Source organism: Heteronotia binoei, chromosome 8, assembly GCF_032191835.1.
Source record: "Heteronotia binoei isolate CCM8104 ecotype False Entrance Well chromosome 8, APGP_CSIRO_Hbin_v1, whole genome shotgun sequence".
Lineage (NCBI taxonomy): Eukaryota > Metazoa > Chordata > Lepidosauria > Squamata > Gekkonidae > Heteronotia > Heteronotia binoei.
The window spans coordinates 110,269,524-110,287,071 of NC_083230.1; the positions used below are offsets into that span (position 1 = coordinate 110,269,524).

General features: G+C 46.3%; 1 protein-coding gene across 1 annotated transcript in view; it reads right to left on the reverse strand.

The window, feature by feature from the left end:
* DERA (deoxyribose-phosphate aldolase) overlaps positions 1–17,548 on the reverse strand; it is a 76,283-nt gene that overhangs the window by 37,623 nt on the left and 21,112 nt on the right. The window contains exons 4-6 of the mRNA XM_060245873.1: positions 16,047–16,142; positions 14,012–14,146; positions 1,108–1,236 (exon numbers count right to left, since the gene is read on the reverse strand). Coding sequence (XP_060101856.1) covers positions 1,108–1,236; positions 14,012–14,146; positions 16,047–16,142 — 360 coding nt within the window. The remainder of the gene's footprint in view (positions 1–1,107; positions 1,237–14,011; positions 14,147–16,046; positions 16,143–17,548) is intronic.

The following is a 17,548-nucleotide window of genomic DNA, read 5'->3' on the forward strand; positions in this document are numbered from 1 at the left end:
CGACACCCAGCAACTGCATACACAGGTGATAAAATGAAGGAGAAAACAGGATGCACTTCCCCAGTCCTGAGGCCCCTCTTTATCTGTGATTTCCCCGTGCAGGTACCAAGGGTAAAATCCAGATTCCAGGCCTCTAGGCAACCTGTGGGTGCTCCCTCCCCCCACAATAATGCACTTCCAACCCACTTTGCAACTGGATTTTACTGTGTTAAACGGCACAAATCCACTTGCAAAATGGATTGAAAGTGCATTGTTTAGTATATTACATATACTAAACCCATCTTCCACTGTATTTTAATGTATTCTTTTTTCTAATGGCAAACTAGAATGATGTTTATAATGTATGTCACATGTTAAAAAGTAAATTAGGTGGACAGGAACACCTCTGAGAAAGACATGTCCTCAGTGCAACCCAGACCGGCAAGCGATAAAGCAATGAGCAGACATCATTTATTGCCCTGTGACACTCTCAACCATCATTCTCCTAATCTGACATGTTACTGTTTTAGTTTCCTCACTCAAATGCTATCCAGACCAAATGCTCTTTCAGTTTGTTAATTTCATTCTTTTACCACTGGATTCTTTGTACCACTTTGCATTCTTAACCACTGCCCACCAGCTATATGTAAGCTCTGCTCACTGGACCTCATTCCATTGTCTGATGAAGGATGCATGCTCCTTTTTGTCACAGGAGCTCCTTTGCAGATTAGGCCACACACCTTTGATGTACCCAATCCTCCAAGAGCTTACAGGGCCTACTGTAAGCTCCAGGAGGATTGGCTACATCAGGGGTGTGTGGCCTAATATGCAAAGGAGTTCCTGCTACAAAAAAAGCCCTGTATGCATGCATACAAAAGCTTACATTCCGAATAAAACTTGGTTGGTCCTAAAGGTGCTACTGGACTCCGACTTTGTTCTATTGCTTCAGACCAACATGGCTGCCCACCTGAATTATTTGGCTTGCGTGAGAGCCCTCTGGAGCTGCAAGTTCAAATGAAGATGGACGACGACTTCCCTAAGGCTGAATCCGATTCAATTGGCTGTTATCAAGATTAGTCTTCTTAAACTTGGGAAGAAAAACAAACAAACGACATCTACGGAAATTACCTGCCATCATGGCCACCAGACTGGCTTTATAGACATTAGTAAGCGATCCCAGTTCTCCGGTCCCCAAGATGGTCTTCATGTGAGCTTCGCCGCAGGCTTGACGGAACTGACGGATTTCCTCATAGAGGACTAGAAGGGAAGCAATTGGGGAAAGAAAAAAAGGATGGCTGAATATCCACTTCTAGCTCAGTATTATTTGCCCTGGCCTGAATTCCCCAAGCTAGCTGGTCTCGTCAGATCTTGGAAACTAAGCAAAGTCAGCCATGGTTAATATTTGGGTGGGAGACCACCAAAGAATACCAGGGTCGCTTTGTGGAGGCAGACAATGGCAAACTACCTCTGAATGTCTCTTGCCTTGAAAATCTACACCAGGGGTGTCGAACTCATTTGTTATGGGGGGCGGATCTGACATAAATGAGACCTTGTTGGGCTGGGCCATGTTGGGTTGGGCTGGGTCATGTTGGACCAGGCCATATGTTTAAGATTAGGTAGCAGAGATATAAACTTTATAAAAGACAAAGACAAACACATGTATTTTTTAAACTTAAAACATGCTTAAAATGTTAGCACTCATTGGTCTTAAATACTCATTGGTGTTTCTCCCACGGGATCCAGGGAACTAGGCAAAGGAAGCTCTGGCTCTTTCCTTCCTTCCCCAGAGGACTGGGGGCGAGGGAAGGAGCCTCAGCCAATAAAAGGAAGACAGGCTTGGCTCAGTAGCTCTGCTGTGCAATTGAGAGAACCTGGCAAAGCAAGCTCCGTGTCCCCCCTTCCTCCCCAAGGGAGGAGTCTCAGCCAATGGAAAAAATAGAGGTTTTGCTCTGTAGCTCCTATGCAATTGAGCAAGCCTGGCAAATGCAGAAGGAAGCAAGATATAGGGAGAAGGAAGTAGATGACAGCCAGTTGCTCGGGGGCCTGACAGGTGCCCTCCAAGGGCCTGATTCGGTCCTGAACTGCATGTTTGTCATCCCTGACAGGGTCACGATCAGTGTTCCCTCTAAGGTGAACGAGCTCAGAAGTTTTTTTAGCCTCAGGCTCACACAGTTTTGTCTTAGCTCAGGAAAAATGCCCCCAGAGCAAACTAATGTATGCAGCAGCCAAATTGCTCGCTCATAACTTCAGCTTTTGTTATCTTCGGCAGATCAGGCAGCTAGCACCATATCTATCCCCCCAGGACCTGGCTATAGTGATCCATGCAATGGTCACTTCCAGACTAGACTACTATAACTTGCTCTACACTGGTTTACCCTTAAGATTGATCCGGAAACTGCAGCGGCTGCAGAATGCGGCGGCTCACCTGCTGACTGCACCACCTTTACGGGTGGGCATTTGGCCGGCGCTCTGCAGTCTGCACTGGTTGCCCATTGAGTACCGGATCCGCTTCAAGGTTTTAGTTCTAATGCTTAAAGCCTTACGCAGCCTGGGACCAACATACCTGCGGGACCGTCTCCTCCCATATATGCCCGGGAGGTCGTTACCCCGGCCCAAGAGACGCCCACCTTGCCTCAACTAGGGCCAGGGCTTTTTCAGTCCTGGCCCTGACCTGGTGGAATCAGCTCCCTACCTGGGCCCTACCTGGCTTATTAGCCTTCTGTAGGGCCTGTGAAACGGAGCTGTTCTGCCAGGCTTTTAGTTTAGGCCGCTGCCGTCTATTTCTTGATCTGGCTGGCCTCCCCTATCGACACTGTCACCTGTGTTATAAAATGGACTATCATCTGCCGTCTCTATGAGATACCATGATGTGAGACAGCCAGGCTGGGCAATATGTGATGATATGGTAAACCTCTCTGAGTGCTATTGAGTTGTCTGTTTATAAAATGTTTTTATTGTATTTTATTCCCTGAGCCCGACAGGGAATAGGCGGAATGAATGAATGAATAAATGACTGAAGGAAGGAAGGAATAAATGAAGGAATGAATGAAGGGATGAATGAATGGATGAATGAATGCATGCATGCATGCCGGTGGCTCATAAAGCAAAATTTTTGCTCACAAGACTCCACAGATTGGAAGGGTGCATTGGCCGCCATGTCAGCTACAACTCGATGACATTTCCACCCCCCCTCCCCCCGCCACAACTCAGTACTCTGCTCCAGGTTCAGGTTAACCTGTTAACTTTTCTCTTGTTTCATTGATTTGAGAATCCTCTTTGCCGTAAGCCACCTTGCAGATATTTATGTGGAGGGTCTGAGAGGAAATATCTTAAGCAAATTGAAGAAGACAGCTTACCTCTAAAAGGGGAAGCAAATGTTTAAAAACCAAGCAGAGTCCCAAACATTCGGACTCCTTTGCTGTATTGAAAGACCTGCAGTGCTTCCTTTAGGAATATTAGTTACAGCTCCAGGAAATATACCGGAAAGCCGAGCAGAATGGCAGCCCCTGAAGAATAGATGTGTGCTGATAGGAAGCCAACTCATACTGCCTAGTTCAATATTGTTCACTTTAATGGGCAGCATCTCTCCTGTATCTCGGGGGGTCCTTTCCAAAATTTCCCCCCTGAAATCATTTAACTGAGGGTGCCAGGGACTGAGCCTAGGACTTTGTACATGTAAAATGTTATGACATTAAATTCCCTACCTTCATCCAATGCAGGGCATAAAATAACACAAAATAATACTAATTTTTCAGTGTCCCTCCGTCTCTCCCCCCCCCCTTCACACTCACACATAGCCCTCTCTGCAGCTTGAGAAAAGTGTATTCACAAACACAAAAATCCACCTCAAACCTGAAATCTTCAGCGCTGTAAAATACTAATCACCTGTCCTGCAATCCTGTCTGAGAACCAAAACCACTGAAGGACTTCCTGTCCAAAGCATGGTAGGTGGCTACCCAGGACAGGGCCTTTTCTGTGGTGGCACCCTTTAGAATATTCTCCCTGCTTCTGCAAACCTGATACTTCGTCTTCTTAGCTTCAGGTGTCAAATTAAGACTCTGTTCACCCAGGGTTTTTATAAGTTGGAGAGTCCCCCCTCCTTTTTTTGTCGTTGCTATACATTTTTAAAAATGATTTCTACTTGGGGCTACACCTGAAGGGTGTTTGGAAGCTGCAGATAAGGTAAAACACAACTAGATTGCCAACCGGGCCAGGTATTGTGACTCCAATACTAGAGCAATTATATTGGTTACCGATATACTCTCAAGCAGAATTCAAGATGCTGGTTTTAACATTTAAAACTTGACATGGCTTGGATCTGGGGCACTTGAAGGACCAAATTCTCCCACGTTTCTCCCCAGGAATTAAAATTACAGGAAGAGGCCTTCTTGACTGTTGTTCCAATCAAAGCAGTTCATTGGGTGGTACGAGAGGGCTTTTTCAGTGGCAGCCCCACAATTATGACACAACCTGGCTCTCTCACTTTTGATCTTTAGGAGGCAGTTGAAGTAGGGTTGCCAGGTACCTCAGTTTTTATGCTTTTTAAATGTATTTTATGTGTTTTATCCGTAAAAGTTGACTTGAACTCTGTAAGGAAGAAAGATGGCTAATCACTTGTTTCAGATAAAACAAATGAATTAAAATTTGACTAAAAGTGAAGGAGTTTTGAAGTGTCACAGGTTGTTTTGGAACAGATAATATGCCTTTATTACATATGGTTTTCATGTTTCAAGGCACCTCACAAATATATGCTGAATCAGCATATCTGTGTTTGGATAGGAGAAAAGGTTTCTGTGAGGTAACTAATCTTCCCTCAGGCATTAATTCCTTGTTTAAGGATCCATGCCTTCCTCTCGCAAGAAAGCAGGCTACCACAAGCCCCCTCCAACATGGAATTCGCTCCCTCTAGAGTGCTAGACCAGCCATCTGTGTTCCTGCCCCCTCACCTTTCAAAAACATTTGAAGCCATTAATATTCTTCAGATGCATTTGGAGGACCGGCTGCTGGTTCCGTTTAATACATCTTTTCCCTGCCTTTCTGCCTCTCCCCATTTCTCCCTCTCACAAAAAAAGATTTTAAAACACAGCAGCACTGTATTTACTTCTAAAATGTGAAGCATCCTAAGCATCAATTTTGAGGAGAGTTTTGTCATTGCATATAGGGAACCTGTGTTTAACGTAGTTTTCTAGCACAAAGATGATGATCTGGAGTTGAGATGACCTCTGAGTGACATAAACTGCAGCTTAATTCGGCTCCGTGAAAAACTAGTCACTGGATAGAACTTGGGATTCATATGAATTTGGAAACTATGGGTCCAGCAGCACATGAGGCTGGAAGCTTGCCTCAGGCATGAACAGATTGTTAATCATTTTATTACCTGTATATCAACAGATGATGATGATCATTTGGGATTTGTATCCCATCCTTCACTCTGAATCTCAGTGTCTCAGAGCGGCTCACAATCTCCTTTACCCTCCTCCCCCACAACAAACACCCTGTGAGGTAGGTGGGGCTGAGAGAGCTCTGACAGAAGCCGCCCTTTCAAGGACAGCTCTTCGAGAGCTATGGCTGACCCAAGGCCATTCCAGCAGCTGCAAGGGGAGGAGTGGGGAATCAAACCCCGTTTTCTCAGATAAGAGTCCGTGCACTTAACCACACCAAACTGGCTCTCACCAAATTGTCTGGGATTCACAGTTCTGGAGGCCTCACTTAAAGAAGGATGTGGACAGAATGGAGGGGGTGCAGTGGAGAGTGACAAAGATGATGAGGGGCCGGAGACAAAGCCCTATGAGGAAAGGCTGAGGGACTTGGGAATGTTCAGTCTGGAGAAGAGGAGGCTGAGGGAGGACATGATTGCTCTCTGTAAGCATCTGAAGGGCTGTCATTTAGAGGAGGGCAGGGAGCTGTTCCTGTTGGTAGCAGAGGAGAGGACTCACAATAATGGGTCTAAATTAAGGGCAGGAAGGTTTTAAGGGGGGGAAATTTACAGGAAGAGTTGTTCAGCAGTGGAATCAGCTCCCTCGGGAGGTGGTGAGCTTCCCCTCAGTCTGTAAGCAGCGGCTGGATGAACACTCATTAGGGATGCTCTAGGCCAGGGTCCTCAAACTACGGCCCGCAGGCCAGATGCGGCCCGCTGAGGACGTTTATGCGGCCCGCCGGGTTATGGCAAAATCAGACCGGAAGTGACGTTCGACCTAAATTCGTGTTAGCAACGCACACTTCTGGCACTGGGCTGAGGCGGCGGAGACAGAGTGTGAGGTGATACCGAGGTGAGGTGAGTTCCCAGGCCAGGGTGTGTGGTGTGGGGAAGGGAGAGAGATGCAGAAGACGGAGAACTGATGGCCCGCGGCCTTGTACAGTAACGGCAGTCCAGCCCTCCAACAGTCTGAGGGACAGTGAACTGGGCCCCTATTTAAAAAGTTTGAGGACCCCTGCTCTAGGCTGATCCTGCATTCAGCAGGGGGTTGGACTAGATGGCCTGTATGGCCCCTTCCAACTCTATGATTCTTTTATTCAGATGGAGAGGTGTAGACCGATATGGATCATAACTCTTTTGTTCCATACTTGTGATGTACAAGAGGAAGAAAAGCTACATGGAATAATTTTTAGTTTAAAAAGTACTCTCTCTCTTTTGCAGTAATGGAAGATTGTTAGAGAAAAGCTATCTATCAGAAATGAGTTCAGCAAATCCAGTGCAAGGACCCCGCTCCGAACCTAAAAAAAAGGGAGCCACACAATACACTTTGCTTTTATACTCCAATCCATTAGAGAGCACTTAAAATAATTGTTAAAGACCAGGCTTAGTCAATTATAGTTCAAGTGGCACAAAGATATTCAACAATAGGTAACAGCAGATTTAACTTAAAGCTCGGCATAATTGGACGTACACTAAAGTACTTAACATTTCCAGCAATTTTTGAAACAAATTAAGTGCTGAAAGACTGTTCAGAAAGTCCAGCAGTTTCCCATCAAGCACGACCCTCAACTTTGCCACGGGCTTTTTTAAAAAGCATTAAAAAGAGTGAGAGAGAGAAAGAGAGAGAAATCAAGGGCAAATTTTCTTTCAAAAATCCACATTCCCTGTCTTATAATACCGAGCAATGTCACAAATTGCCTTTAGAGTGAACTTGCCTTTCTAATCATGGGTGTGTGGGAGGGAGAGATGATGGTTTTGTGTAATTGTGCCTTTGTTGTGTCACCTGGGCTGGCTTTGTTCCTTTGCACTGAAAAATGGGTTCAACCCAAAGTAATCCTTGGGTGCTGTTAGCAGGAGAGGCCCTGCTTTGGATCTCTCTGTCTTCCAAGGTTTGGAGAGTGAGCACATGCGACAGGGCCTTCTTGGTGGAAGCACCAAGGCTTCGGCATTCTCTGCCCAGGAGGCTCAGTTTAATGGTAAAGGTAAACCCCTGTGCAAGCACCAGTCCTTTCCAACTCTGGGGTGATGTTGCTTTCACAACATTTTCATGGCGGACTTTTTACAGGGTGGTTTGCCATTGCCTTCCCCAGTCATTTACACTTTACCCCCAGCAAGCTGAGTACTCATTTTACCGACCTCTGTAGGATGGAAGGCTGAGTCAACCTTGAACCAGCTACCTGAACCCAGCTTCTGCCGGGATCGAACAGGTTGTGAGGAGAGAGCTTGGACGGCAGTACTGCAGCTTTACCACTCTGTGGCACAGGGCTCTTATGGCTCAGTTTAGCTTCGACTGAAAACATTTGTCAGTACGCCTTGCCCTTAAGCACCTGGGACCCAAGGGGGGTAACAGACTAAAAACTGTACACATTTCAGAACATTTAAAACAGAAGATCCCACACACATATGAACACACAGCATCTTCCCTGTTCCCTCCTCTCAGTCCCACCCACCTCACAGGTAGTCTGTTATGGGGGAGGAAGATAAAGGAGATTATGAGCCGCTCTGAGACTCTGAGCGGAGGGCGGAATATAAATCTAATGTCTTCTTCCTCCTCCTCTCTGAAAAGAAAGTTTCTCTTTTATCTACCATTAAGCAGTTCATCAGCACAGACTCAGGGGGTAAACTAGATGTTATGAACGTACACATGAAGTTGCCTCATGCCAAATCAGACCGTCGGTCCGTCAAAAACAATATAGTCTCTTCAGACTTGCAATGGCTCACAAGCAGGGCTGGAGTTCTAGCAGTAGCTCCTTTGCATATTAGGCCACATCTCCCTGATGTAGCCAATTCTCCAAGAGTTTACAAGGCTCTTTTTTGTAAGCTCCCGGAGGATTGGCTACATCAGGGGTGTGTGGCCTAATATGCAAAGGAGCCCCTGCTAGAATTCCACCCCTGCTCACAAGGGTCTCAGGCAGGGTTCACTCTACCCTGAGTTAGTGTGAGCTAGCTCACATTATTTAGCTTCCAGATCACACGTTTTTGTCTTAGCTCAGGGAAAATAGCGCCAGAACAAGCTAATTTATGCAGTAGCTCACAACTTTAATACCAGTAGCTCACAAAGCAGAAGTTTTGCTCACAAGGCTCCACAGCTTAGAGGGAGTATCGGCCTCAGGCAGAGGGTCTTTTGCATCACCTACCGCCTGGTCCTTTTAACTGGAGATGCTGGGGATTAAACCTGGAACGTCCTGCATGCCAGGCAGCTGTTCCACCACTGAGCCATGGGATGCGGAGGCGAAATGTGTCTGGAAGAGTTTTCGGCTGCGGAAGAGCTTACAAAAAAAGAGGCTTGTAAGCTCTTAAGAGGATTGGCTACATCAGGGGTGTGTGGCCTCACACGCAAAGGAGCTCCTGCCAGAATTCCACCCCTGGAGAGAATTCCCCTGTTGGTGGGAACCAATTTGGATTGCTAAATGCAGGCTTTCACACTGTAGTTTTGGCGGGCTGCTTAACGGCCCGAGATAAGGTATAAAAGGCTGGTCACCTCACAGGTGAACCAGTTCTGACACCATCGTGTATCGCTACTGCACTGTCTATCAATAAAGCCAGCTTTCTGATCACACTGGAAGCCTTCTTTAATGAGGATAGTCCCAGAGCTGACAATGGGGGTAGGCTATGTGGGAACAGGTTAAGATGAAGTGATTAGACAATGCCGGGATGGCCGAACTGTGGCTCAGGAGCCACACATGGCTCTTTCATTTCATTTATTCATTTATTTCCATTTATAACCCGCCTTCCCCATCGAAGCTCAGGGCAGCTTACATATTCATGAAGAAGAATTGCAGACTTATACCCTGCCTTTCTCTCTGAATCAGAGTCTCAGAGCGGCTTACAATCTCCTATATCTTCTCCCCCCCACAGCAGACACCCTGTGAGGTGGGTGGGGCTGAGAGGGCTCTCACATCAGCTGCCATTTCAAGGACAACCTCTGCCAGCGCTATGGCTGACCCAAGGCCAGCCATATTGTTTCACAAAATGCCTTGGAGAAGGCATTTGTCTCTTTAAATCAATTCTCCAAGCCAAACCAGCCAGTGCATTTAAAGTTAAAGTTGCTTTCTTTCCCCTCCCCTCCCTCCTCTGTTTTCCTTCCTTCCTTCCCTCCCGCCTTCCTTCCAGCTCTCAAGTATCTGATCATGTCTTGCGGCTTTCAAACATCTAATATTCCTGTCTTGCAGCTCTCAAACATCTGATGTTTACTCCGTGTGGCTCTTACGTTAAGCAAGTTTGGCCACCCCTGGATGATGCCACCAATTGTTATTACTCTTAATTACTGATGTCATTTTGTTGTTGTTTAACGACTGGTTATGAAGTTTTAGAAGTTAGAAGAAACCCACATTGCCAGAGGTAAATAGATCCAGGCGGCTGGAACCGGATTCTCCAGCTGCTGCAAAGTTACATAGTAATGCAGGGATACTAATTGTACCCAACTATTTTGGGGGGTGGGGGGTGGGGAGGGGGTTAACACGAAGCTTAGTTATTGAAGCACTGTCAGCACAAAGGCAAACTATTCAAGGTACATCAAGAGAAAACCAATTACAAGGCGGGGGGGGGGGGAGAAAGCCCATCATTTCCTGTATTATCAAGCCTACTAATTAATCGCATTCCAGGGAGAGAAGCAATGGCAGTCTAAACGGTACTGAGCGTGCCCCGAGATTCTGTGAAAACCAATTAGAAAACGCACAGATTTTGTTGTCAGTAACAAAAAAAGAGAGAACCCGCTTATTTTTTTTAACAAGATACCATCTAAACCAACAACCCCTTGAGGTCTTTTCAACATTTGTGTTTGGAAATAATTAGAGCGTTGGCACCCATGTACTCTTGTTTTCCCAATCCTTGTTTCGCATTAACTTACACAAAGGTAGGGAAAAATATTATTCCCCCCCTCATCCACACTACGATATCCTCTCTTCCAGAAAGCTCTGTAAAAACCTGTCATGGCCTTTAGCAGGCACTCACAAATTAGGGTGACAACATTTTATTTTCTTTTTGCCAGGTAATCACTGACTGCGTAAGCAACCCGGGGTGGGGAGGGGGGAGTCAAGGCATGACAAAAATATTTGTTAAGTTTGACTATATTCTTAAATTATAGATTCAAGTTCCTTATCACCTTATAGACCTGGGGTGCCCAAACCTGCTTAACGTAATAAGAAAAAAGGAAGGAAGGAAGGAAGGAAGGAAGGAAGGAAGGAAGGAAGGAAGGAAGGAAGGAAGGAAGGAAGGAAGGAAGGAAGGAAGGAAGGAAGGAAGGAAGGAAGGAAGGAAGGAAGGAAGGAAGGAAGGAAGGAAGGAAGGAAGGAAGTCAAATAGATGGGGGAAGGGAGGGAGAAGTAGAAAGAAAGCAACTTTAATTTTAAATGCATTCTCCAAGCTGCCAGTTGGCTTGGCTTGGAGAAGTGATTTAAAGAGAGAAATGCCTTCTCCAAGTCAGCTGGTGGCATGGTGGGGGCTCCAAGAGCCACACAATATGTGTGGAAGAGCCACATGTGGCTCGTGAGCCACAGTTTGGCCTCCCCTGTTATAGACCAACAAAGTTTCCAGGATATAAGCTTCTAAAACTCAGTGCTCCCATTGTCAGATGCCAAGATATGAAGGGAGTGTTGACTCTTGAAAGCTTATTCCAGGGGTGGCCAAACTGTGGCCTGGGAACCACATGTGGCTCTTTCACACATATTGTGCAGCTCTTGAAGCTCCTACTGCTCCATTGGCTGGCTTGGAGAAGGCATTCCTCTCTTTAAATCACTTCTCCAAGCCAAGCCAGCAGCTTAGAGAATGCATTTAAAGTTGCATTTTCTTAGAGAATGCAGCTTAGAGAATGCATTTAAAGTTGCATTTTCTTTCTACCTCTCCCTCCCTTCTCCCTCTCCTCATCTTTTGCCTGCCCTTCCTTTCTTCCTTCCTGTCTTGTGGCTTCATAAGAACATCAGAAGCCATGCTGGATCAGGCCAATGGCCCATCCAGTCAACACTCTGTGTCACACAGTGGCCAAGAAAAAAAAAAGTACCATCAGGAGATCCATCACGAGCCACTAGACCCATGCCAGTCTGGCTTCCGGCCAGGCCATGGGACGGAGACGGTGTTGGTCGCCTTGGTGGATGACCTCCAGCGGCAACTGGATCGAGGCAGCGTTGCGGTGCTGATGCTGTTAGATCTGTCGGCTGGATTTGATACAGTCGACCATCGGCTACTGACGCGCCGCCTCGCCGACATTGGGGTTGAGGGGTCGGCCTTGCAATGGCTTTCCTCCTTTCTCCTGGGTCGGGGACAGAGGGTGGCTATTGGGAGTGAGCGGTCCCGGAGTCACACACTGGACTGTGGGGTGCCTCAGGGAGCAGTTCTCTCCCCGATGTTGTTCAACATCTATATGCGCCCCCTTGCCCAGATTGCCCGGCAGTTTGGGCTGGGTTGCCATCAATATGCAGATGACACCCAGCTTTATCTACTAATGGACGGATGGCCCGACTCCGCCCCAGGGAATCTCGACCGGGCTTTACAGGCTGTTGCAACATGGCTTAGGCTGAGTGGGCTGAAGTTGAATCCAGCGAAGACAGAGGTCCTTTGTGTGGGTCGCGGCGCTCTGGGAAGGGAAATAGCTCTCCCGGCCTTCGACAGCGCGCCATTGAAAGCAGCGCGCCAGGTAAAGAGCCTGGGTGTTTTACTGGAACCTTCATTATCGATGGAGGCCCAGATAGCAGCCACTGCCAAGTCAGCATTCTTCCATCTGAAGTGGGCAAGGCAGTTGGCCCCTTTCCTTGAGCGCCGGGACCTCGCAACAGTGATCCACGCAACAGTCACCTCAAGATTGGACTACTGTAACTCCCTCTACTTGGGGCTACCTCTGTGCCGGACTCGGAGACTGCAGCTAGTGCAGAACGCGGCGGCCAGGCTGTTGTTGGGACTCCCGAAATGGGAACATATACGGCCGGGGCTACGTGAACTGCACTGGCTGCCGATTATATACCGGGTCCAGTACAAAGTGTTGGTCATTACCTTTAAAGCCTTATATGGCCGAGGACCCACCTACCTGAGGGACCGTCTTTCCCCATATGAACCCCAGAGAGCACTGAGGTCAGCCGGGAAAAATCTAATGACTATCCCTGGGCCGAAAGAGATTAAATATCAGAATACCAGCGCACGGGCCTTTTCAATCGCGGCCCCTGCCCTATGGAACCAACTCCCCAAGGAGGTGCGGGCCCTGCGGAACCTTGATCAGTTCCGCAGGGCCTGCAAGACCACCCTCTTTAAACTTGCACATTCGGACTGCTAAAGAAGACCGTTAATTAAGGATCCGCCAATGCGGTTTAAAGACCTATACCGCTGTGTATATACTGGCAGAACTAGCGTCAAACACCATCAGTACTGTCAGACGAAGTTATTTAATTGTATATATTGGATTTAATGTTGTTAAGTTTAATGTTTTATCTTGTTAAATTTAAAGGTTTTATCTATTATTGTATGTTTTTATGAAATGTTGTTAGCCGCCCTGAGCCTGCCGAGGTGGGGAGGGCGGGATACAAATAAAATTTATTATTATTATTATTATCAGTGGGGCCAGGACACTAAAAGCCCTCCCACTGTTGCCCACCCCCCAAGCAGCAAGAATATAGAGTATCACTGCTCCAGACACAGAGTTCCATCAGTACCCTGTGGCTAATAGCCACTGATGGACCTCTGCTCCATATGTTTATACAATCCAAACATCTGCTGCTCATGTCTTGCAGCTCTCAAATATCTGACGTTTATTCTATGTGGCTCTTATTCTAAGCAAGTTTGGCCACCCCTGGCTTATACCCTGGAAATCTTGTTGGGGTCTATAACAGGTGTCCCCGACATGGTGTATATGGGTCCTATGTCACCTGCCAACTGCTTTTAGAAAACAGAAGGGGCCAGATGGGGTCTCTGAGTGGCTGCTGGAGATCTAATTTGCTGAGCAAATTTTTTTAAATGTTGCTTTGGAAGCAGCAGCCACCGCAGCACAAGTGACTTCAGGCTGTGTGTATGTGCAAGAAACAGTGTTTTCATTTTGGAAGGCAACCAATTAAACAAAGCTTCTGTCTAAAACACTGAAGAATTACTATACAGTTATGGATAACTGCATACCGTGATTGGGGCAGCCATTTTGTGGCTGGTTCTACCTCTTGCGGCAGCCATTTTGTGGTTGTGCCCACCACCCTATGTCAGAATTCCAAAAGAAGAAGAGATGAGATTTATACCCTCCCTTTCACTAGGCATCTCAGAGCGGCTTACCATCTCCTTCCCTGCCTTGTCCCACAACAGACACCCTGTGTGGTAGGTGGGGCTTAGAGAGCTCTGAGAGAACTGCTCTTGAAAGAACAGCTTTGAGAGAACTGTGACAGACCCAAGGCCACTTAGCAGCTGCATGTGGAGGAGGAGTGGCGAATCAAACCAGGTTCTCCCGGATTAGAGTCCACACACTTAACCACTACACCAAACTGGTTCTCAAGGGCACTCGCTGAGCTCCAAGCGGCTGTCAAAAGTGTCTACATGGCAACTGCCAGAACAAGGGAGTATATCGACAGCCAATAGAAGCACACCTTTCCTGGAGTTGAGTATTTATTTGATGTTTATTCCTCGAATTGTACAGCGGCTCTGCACGCTCACCTTCCCATTGGCCCGTCAGGACCAAGGTTCTGTTAATTACGACATCAATCTCTTTGGCACCGTCTTCCACAGCTATCCGGATCTCCTCCAAGCGAGTCTTCAAGGCCGTCTGCCCTGCCGGAAACCCCGTTGCCACTGAGAAGAGGGTAAAACCACAATCCATAAAAACAAATAATCGCTGGCTGCACACGACAGTGACCCAATTGTGTTAGCGATACGCAGGGCTTCTTTTGAGCAGGAACGCAGTTCTAGATGACTTGGTGTCAGGGGTGTGGCCTAATATGCAAATAAGTTGCTGCTGGGCCTTCTGTACAAAAAAAGCCCTGTGTGAAACAACAGTGATGTCAGGGGGCATGGTCTAATATGCAAATTAGTTCCTGCTGGGCTCTTTCTACAAAAAAAAGTTCTGATGGTATGACAGTCCTCATTATAAATGGGGATACCAGAAGGACTGTCTCCTCTCATATTATCCAGCTTGCCAGTTCAGACCTTCAGAGGTGATGCGATGATTAGAGACAGAGCATTCTCTGTGGTGGCACCCTGCCTTCAGAACACCCTTCCCCTGGTGCCTCCTTTACTTTTGCTTAGGCACGAGTCTAAAATGCATCCTTTCATCCACGCTTTCATAGGGAGGGCTTTATCTTATCCTCTTTTTAAATAGATCTGCTCTGTTTTATGAGTATTTGTTAAGGTGTGCCTATCTAATGGCTTGTGCTTTATAACCCAGGGCTTTTTCTGTAGTGGGAACTCCTTTGCATATCAGGCCACACCCCCTAATGTAGCCAATCCTCCAAGAGCTTACAGTAGGCCCTGTAAGCTCTTGGAGGATTGGCTAAATCAGGGGTGTGTGGCCTAATATGCAAAGGAACTCCTGCTACAAAAAAAGCGCCCTGTTTTACATTGTGGCTGTAATTGTATGTCAGCTCGAGCAGGACTCGGAAGCAGCAGCATAGAAATGTTCTAAATCAGGGGTATCCACTGCGATGCCTGCCCCTGCACTGTTTTTCCTCCCCAAAATGACACAAGGGCAAGGGAAATTCAGGAAAGAAGGAGGAGGAGGAAAGAAGAAGAAGAGGGATTTATATCCCACCCTATACTTTGAATCTCAGAGCGGTTACAATCTCCTTTACCTCCCCCCCTCCCCACAGCAGACACCAGGTGGGGCTGAGAGAGCTCTTGCAGCAGATGCCTTTTCAAGGACAACTCCTGCGAGAGCTCTGGCTGACCCAAGCCAATTCCAGCAGCTGCAAGTGGAGGAGTGGGGAATCAAACCCGGTTCTTCCAGATAAGAGTCTGCGCACTTAACCACGACACCAAACTGGCTCTCAAACTGGAGAAGAAGGCAGGATCCCTCCTCTCCTTGTGCTGTGATATTCCCAGTCAGAAGTGGGCTCCTGCAGAACAATTTAAAGGAGTTCCCAGCTGGCAGCTTACATTTTAAAACAGCAGCCACCCTCACGTCTAGTTGCCCCCTCAGACACGAAGTGCACAAGGTGACCATGGGGTCGTCGCTTTCTCTGAGCCTCACCCACATCTCAGGACTATTGCAAGATGAAGCCAAGGAGCAGAAAGCCCCTTAACCCACCTTTAAGCACCATGGAAGAAGGGCGGGCTAAAACAGTCCTAACAGAGAGAAGATACCAATGCTCCCTCTAAGCTGTGGAGTCTTGTGAGCAAAAATTCTACCTTGTGAGTTACTGGCATTAAAGTTGCGAGCTACTGCCTAAATTAGTTTGCTCTGGGGCCATCCTTCCTGAGCTAAGACAAAATTGTGTGAGCAGCAGGCTAAAGAACTCTGAGCTAGCTCACACTAACTCAGCTTAGAGGGAACAATGCAAGGTACTTTAGTTGTTGTAGATTTTCCGGGCTGTATGGCGGTGGTCTTGGCATTATAGAGCCTGACGTTTCGCCAGCAGCTGTGACTGGCATCCTCAAAGGTATAACACAGAGGGCTAGATTCTTTCTGTGTCTCTGCAAGGTACCGTTAACTGAAACATCTGGAGCCCCCCTTTTCAAATAAGTTAGAAAAGCTTACCTGAAGCAACTGGGATGTTACATTTGGCAGCCCTGAGTGCTTCCACAGCATTGGCTACTCTTGCTGGATACACACAAATAGCAGCAGCTGTGATACCTGCAAAAAAAATCCACAAACACACAACCACTCAGAGCTGATTGTCGCAGATTTAGGGCTAGTCTTCCTATGAGGGGAATCGAGGAGACAATCCCAGGGAGCAAATTTGGGGCTGTCCCTAAAGGGAAGTAAACAGCACATGATTTATTGACTTGGTTGGATGGCCTGCCATGTGGATTTTCTACTTCGGGAACGAAGGAAGCAATCCTAAACAGATCTACTGGGAAGCAGGGGTGGAATTCTAGCATGAGCTCATTTGCATATTAGGCCACACCCCTCTGATGCAGCCAATCCTCCGAGAGCTTACAAGGCTCTTTTTTGTAAGCTCTCGGAGGATTGCCCAGTGGTGGACTGGGCCTAAAAATATTGGTTGCCAGGAGACATAGGGGGCCCACCCAGAACTATAAGGCTATCATTTAATTTTTATAAGAAATGAAGAAAATTTTCAAAAAATACGTAAGTGGGGAAAAGGTACAATTAAAACTTTTGCGAAATAAATGTGTGTGTGTGTAGTAATTATAGTGTACATTTTATTGCCAGTATGCAATAGATATTAAATATAAATACAGATCGCATTTTCTCCAGGGGAGCTGATCTCTGCCACCTGGAGGCTGGCAACCCTAAATACAATGTAAATTTTAGTTGCATTACAGTAATAATATTGGAACTTCTATTCTATTTTCAAGCTACTAAAAGAACATCAAGATTTTCTCTTTTTTTAAGGTTAAATAAACTTTATTTAATGTTTATCAATACAGCGATGACATGTCCATACATTTTACAAAGACAGGCTCAGTCTAATGTTAATGACAACTACAAAGTCTAGCAGTCAATACAGCAGAATCAAGATCAAAAATAAATCAGTTTCTTGTAAAATAAATTCTGAGGTGCAATATTATTTTCCTTTTAAAAAGAAATCAAAGGAAACCAGACAGATACAACACACTCTTCATAGTGTTCTAAAGATAATTCAAATGAGTTGCATGCAATTTTGTTAATTATAAATAGTTCCCATAATCTCGGAAACCAATTTTCTAAAGAAGGTGGAAAGAAGTTTACCCAGCTAGCCGCTATAGAAAGTCTGGCAGCTGCAATTAGGAGATTTATTAAAACAGAAGTGCATTTCCTAAGCGAGAGATCTTTCCAATTGCGTAGTAGATAAACGTCTGGTTTTAAAGGCAAGTGGTAGCCAGTAATCAGTCTTATTTGGGTTTGAATTTGTTGCCAAAATTTATAAACGTGTTTACAGTTCCACCAAACATGTATATAAGTAGTTAATTCTCCACAATTTTTTGTACAAGTAGGTGCAATAGTAGAGACAAATTTGTGAAGTCTGACGGGAGGCCAGTACCACCTCAAAAGTGTTTTGACAAATTGAAATTTAATATTAAAAATATTAGTTTTAT